The sequence below is a fragment of the Tupaia chinensis genome, unplaced genomic scaffold (genome assembly GCF_000334495.1).
Source record: "Tupaia chinensis unplaced genomic scaffold, TupChi_1.0 Scaffold148234_1, whole genome shotgun sequence".
NCBI lineage: Eukaryota > Metazoa > Chordata > Mammalia > Scandentia > Tupaiidae > Tupaia > Tupaia belangeri.
The window spans coordinates 621,099-626,424 of record NW_006208084.1 but is presented as its reverse complement, the minus strand read 5'-3'; the positions used below and the strand labels follow the sequence as shown (position 1 = coordinate 626,424).

Below are 5,326 nucleotides of genomic sequence, written 5' to 3'. Positions count from 1 at the left end.
ACACACACACACACACACACACACACACAGGCACACACTGCATGGACAGGGAACACTCCCTTCCCCTCAGGCTTCTCCAGGACTCCAGGTCTGCCCACAGCCCAGGCTGACGTCCCCACTCTCCCTGGGCCCCGTCCAAAGCCTGTGCGTCACTGACAGCTTGTCTCTGGCACCTTTCATCCAAGGGTCCCCAAGCTCCTGACTATTATTATCTGGCAACAATGATCCTTGAACTTCTGCCGACAGCTGTGAGACCTGGCACCCACGGGTGATAGCCCAAGGTCAGTTCACTGGAAAGAGACTATCTGGGGCGGAAGAGGACCAAGGACTAAGACCAGGTAGCTAGGGCCTCATGTGGAAGTGCCCCTCCACACCAGTGTCTGGGAGGGAGAACACAGGACTGAGAATTACGGAAGCTGAGTTCCGGCCCCAGCTGTGTCTCCAGTGTGCTGTGTGATGTTGGTGAAGTCACTCACTGTCTCTGGGGCTTGGTTCACCTATATGTAAGCCAAAGTGTCAGTCTGGAAGATCCTCAGCCTCGCCCTCCACTCTCAGCTCCAGACAACCTGGGAGCAAGCCTGTATTTACTTAAGTAGTGAGGGAGAACTGGGTTCTAGGTCTTTCCAGACCATTCCGGCACCACACAGCTGCCAGACTCCCAAGGCAGCCACAGAAGTTCGTGCCCCTGTATTTGCCTGACAGCAGCAACCCCGAAAATGAACACCCTGCGGGAATGGGCCCAGGGCATTTCCTCCAGTGTTCCGGAAACCCTCGCTGTCCACGCGTTTGTCTTCCATCCTGCTATCGAGCTGCCTGGGCCATCACACAGGTCTTCAGGCAGGTCAGAGAGAAAGGAAGTCATCCCTGCTGTCCTCTGAACTAAGGTCCAATTGGACACCCGCGTGGAGCACTGAGGATTCCCTCAGACCCACAGGAACCTTCTGGCTCTGCAAGAACCAAAGTCTCCGAGTGAGGCAGACCCACCTCCAGGTGGCAAGACCATGGCAGAATGGCACCATGGTCAAGAGTGGGGGTGCTGGACCAGGCCTGGACTTGAATTCTAGTTCCCTCTTGCTAGCTATGTGACTCTGGGCAAGTTACTTAACCCCCCTGTAAAACACAGTAATTAGGGACCAGCAGTTGGCGTAATGGCTATGTCGCTGAACTCCCATGTGGTCGACCACGGTTCGAGTCCCAGACCTGGTGGTTTAAACTCATGCCGGGCGCGTGTGCATGTGTGCCCAAATGCCGAGAGGAGAATGGAGGAGAGGGGATTGCAGCGTGGCCATCCTCCTTGGGGAATGATTTCTCGCTTTCTGTCTCTCTGTCTCTGTCTGTCTGGAGAGCGCATGCACCCTATAGCAAAAACCTCTCAAAAAAAAAAAAAACAGAAAAAACATGGTAATCAAAATAACATCGTGAGGCCTCAGTGAATTAATCTGGATGAAATGCTTAGGTGTTCCCTCATTGTCTCCATCTCCATCGTCACCACCACCCGTCACCACCGTCATCGCTGTCGTCTCTGTCATCACCACTGGCATTATCACCAGCACCACCATCGTCCTTGACTGTCCTCAGGAAGCTGAGATTCTGCCTGTAGCTGGCAGGGGCTGGCTGAGACTCTGGCTCAGTTTCCTCCGTGTAATGTGGCCACACTAGCAGAGGTTTTCAAACTTTTCAAGGGCTGAAATTTTTGTTCCAACAAAAGTGTGCAGATGGGGGACCAGCAGTTGGAGTAATGGCTGTGCCGCTGAACTCCCATGTAGTCGACCGCATTTGAGTCCTGAACCCGGTGGCTTAAACTCACACCAGGCGCGTGTGTGTGTGTGCCCAAGATTCCGAGAGGAGAATGGAGGAGAAGGGATTGCAGTGTGGCCATCCCCTGGGGGGTGATTTCTCACTTTCTGTCTCTCTCTGTCTTTCTGGTGAGCGCATGGGCCTTATAGCAAAACCTCTCCAAAAAAAAAAAAAATGCGCAAATGGGACCAACAGTTGGCATGGTGGTTAGGATGTTGGACTCCCACATGGCCAACCATGGTTCAAGTCTCAGACCTGGCAGCTTGCTTTCTCATTCCCTTCCCTGGCTCTGTCTCTCTCGGGTGAGTACATGTACTCTATAGCAAATTAAGAAAAAATAAATCATGGGATTGGCTGGTGGTGTGGTGGTTAGGGTACTGGCTAACTATGGTTCAAGACCTGGACCTGGCAGCTTACTTTCTCACTTCCTCTCTTTCTCTGTCTCTGGTCAAATTTAAAAATAATAAAATGTTAAAGTAAATAATACATTTTAAAAGTCAATAAAATAATTTCTGTAAAAATCATAATAAATAAATAATTCTTTTTTAAAATAAAACAGAAAAAGTTAGAGCAAGAGGAGGAAAAGCAGGGGCCTGGAGCCCACTCAGCAGCCCCTCTCTCCTGGATGCCCACCCCCCACCCCGATCTTCCAGCTTCTACGTTCTACTAGGTCATCCTTCAGAAAAGTCATGACGTGTTTTTCTGTTTTCCTATGCAAAAATGCACCATGACTTTCCCAATGACCCAATAGAACTTTATGGCCAGGTACTTGCTGTGAAGGCTCAGGGTTTTTCTAGCAGACTCAACTTAACAAAATTTGCCAGTTTTCAATACCCCAAGGCTTAAGAGAAATGACCTTCCCAAGGTCAAGAGCAAAGCCTGGGATCAGAATCTGGAACAGAACCGAGAGCCCATCTTCCCTAGGGGCAGTCACAGCCCTGGGAGTTAACATCGCCTCTCCCCTGGCCCCAGAGAAGCCCTCCTCCCTGAACCGCAGACACTGTGAGGACAGAAGCACCTGGCATGACTCTGTAATCCTGCAGCCTCAGACGCCACAGGGCATCTGGCCCTCGGGGGCCTGCCAGGGACCAGTAGCCTCAGGCATCATGCCTGGTCCTGGCCCTTGGTCTTGGCAGGCCTCTCAGATCCACCTTGGGAAGGGAGATGACACAATACCCGAGTCTCCTTCAAGACATCCAAGACACTGCCTTAGGGCTGGCAGGCCCACATCACCTTGGAAAGACACCTGCTTGCAAACCCAGGTCTCCCCCCACCCCCGACGGTCCTGCCTCCTCTACAAAGACAGAGGGGATCCCAGCTCAGGAGAGTGGGGAGGGGTCTCAGAGAGCATGGCAGATGAGCACTGCATTTGGTCAATAGAGAAACAGGACTCAGAGACACGCAGTGCCTGATCCAAGGTCACACAGCAAATCGTGGCTCAGGAGTTGATGTCAACTTGGAGGGGGGAGACGCTTATCCAGACAGGGCCTGTCTCAGCCCCAGCAGCCTGCTGACAGAGACGGGAGGAGAAAGACACAGGGCGGCTCTGAGACGCCTTAGTCAATGGAAACTTGGCTGTCCTTCCTCAAGGGTCCCAGCATGGACACTAAGCCCTGAGAGTTCGGACAGCAGAGCTTCCAGGACGCTGTCCTCCCAGGCAGAAGGCGAGGGGGATGGCGAAGCCTGAGGGGGACCCAGAGACGTCTAAATGGCGAGGAAACTTTCTGGGTCTGTGAGTTATAGCACTGAAGCCAATTCATCTGCCCACAGCAACCCTGGGCCACTTCTTTTCAGGGATAGAAATGGCAGTCCTTATCCCTTAGACTTTTGACCTAAACTAGCCCAGCACCCAAGCCAGAGAAGGGACCAGGAGCAGGGGAGAGTCTGTCATCCTCTGGGGTAGAAACGATGGGAAATGGGATTCTGTGTCCAAACCACACACGGTTCTCTAGGGGCAAACTCAGAATTTTTTGTTCATTTATTTTTTGTTTATTTAGGAACCTCCGCTATTGAAAGCAGGGTATGCTTGAAGACCACTCATTCCAGACCCTCAAATTCAAGATATACTCAAGTCAAAGGGCCTCTGTTTTCTGGCCTCTAATTATAGTACTTTGAAAGGTCCCCCTTCTGGGCTTCATCTGTAATGGTGACCAGCGTTTCTAAAACTCACCATATTGTAAGAGCTGTTAGGACCCTTCGATGTATCCTTTTACTTAATTCTCAATTCGGCTCTATAATGTAGGTATTGGGGTTTTCTTCCATTGCACATGAAAGGAAATTGAGGCTCAGAGAAGGTGAGTACCTTCCCAAGGTCACACGACTGCTCAGTGGCATAGCTAAGTCTGGAACCAGGCCTGTCTCACTTCGAAGGCCATGTCTTAGTCTTGACACTTTATGGACTTCAATAGGCTTGTGACCCTGGGGATTTGCATCTCCTTGGGTCCTTCTTGCCCTTATCTAGTAGGTTAGGTGCACAAGACCTCTCAGGGCAGTTCTTAATTCTGGCTGTCTAGAACTCTAAGAGGTCTCCTGATGGGCTCCAGGCACCCAGGGTTCGAGCGCTCTCCAACTACGGGGCTGTTGTAGGTCTCTTTGTCTTTCCTGAGTCTAACCCTTGACACTTAAAAGCAAAGAAAAATCAAGTGGGGGTTTTGACAACCTCAACTAATACAGCCAAGTGGTCTACCCTGGGCAAACTTTCTGCCTGGGGCTTGAACACCTTTGATCTTCGGGATGTGGGTAATGGGGATAATGAGATCTCTTCCTTTTACCTGATGAGGACTTCCTGCCCATGGCCTGCGACGTCAGCCTCCACCTTCCCCCAGACGTTCAGCACCAGCTGCCACTCCCCATCGCTGAGCCCCATGGCGCCGTCTGAAGAAGACAAAAGGAGTGAGAGCGAGCTGACTGGGTGTGCGGCCGACAGCTGGGGTGTGAGGCTGACTGGCCTCAACAGGGCTTTTATACTGTCCGGATGTTGACACAAATCACTTGATGGCTCGCTCTCTCCCTTCCCCCACTCCTTGCTCCCTCTCTCTCTCTCAGGGGTCTAATCTTCCTTTCCCCAGCCCTCACATGGGAAGCTATTTTGGGGCAGGTGCCATTGTGGGGAGGTAGGATAGCTCAGGCCATGGGGGTGGGGCTGAGATATGTGTGGAAAGAGTAGGGAGGAGGCCGGCCCTGTCTGGACTTCTCTAAGCCCACAGAAAGGGCATGGCCTTCAGCCTGAAATGCGAACCTCCCTGTCGTCAGCTGTCCCAAGAGAGCCTGTCATGTTTCTAAGCTTGGGCACCAGGTGGCCAGCTGGCCTGGGACAGTCCAGGCCCTTAGCCTCACTTCACTCACCTTCTGCCTGTTTTGCCAGATGGTCTTTACCAGCTAGTGGTGGGAAGGGGCCTCGATGGTTCTGTGCTTACAGCTGGATAACCCCAGGCAAGGCCACGGCTCTCAGAGAACGCCTGGGTGGGGCATCCTGCTTAAATGCTTCCCTGAAATGTTCTGCTCAATGTATGCCCTCAAGGCACACTGA

General features: G+C 52.1%; 1 protein-coding gene across 1 annotated transcript in view; it reads right to left on the bottom strand.

Moving 5' to 3' along the window:
- Positions 1–4,734, bottom strand: part of MB (myoglobin) — a 16,114-nt gene extending 11,380 nt beyond the window's left edge. The window contains exon 1 of the mRNA XM_006170320.1: positions 4,569–4,734. Within this exon, the coding sequence (XP_006170382.1) occupies positions 4,569–4,663 (95 nt within the window). The 5' untranslated portion in view covers positions 4,664–4,734. The remainder of the gene's footprint in view (positions 1–4,568) is intronic.
- Between the last annotated feature and the right edge of the window lie 592 nt (positions 4,735–5,326).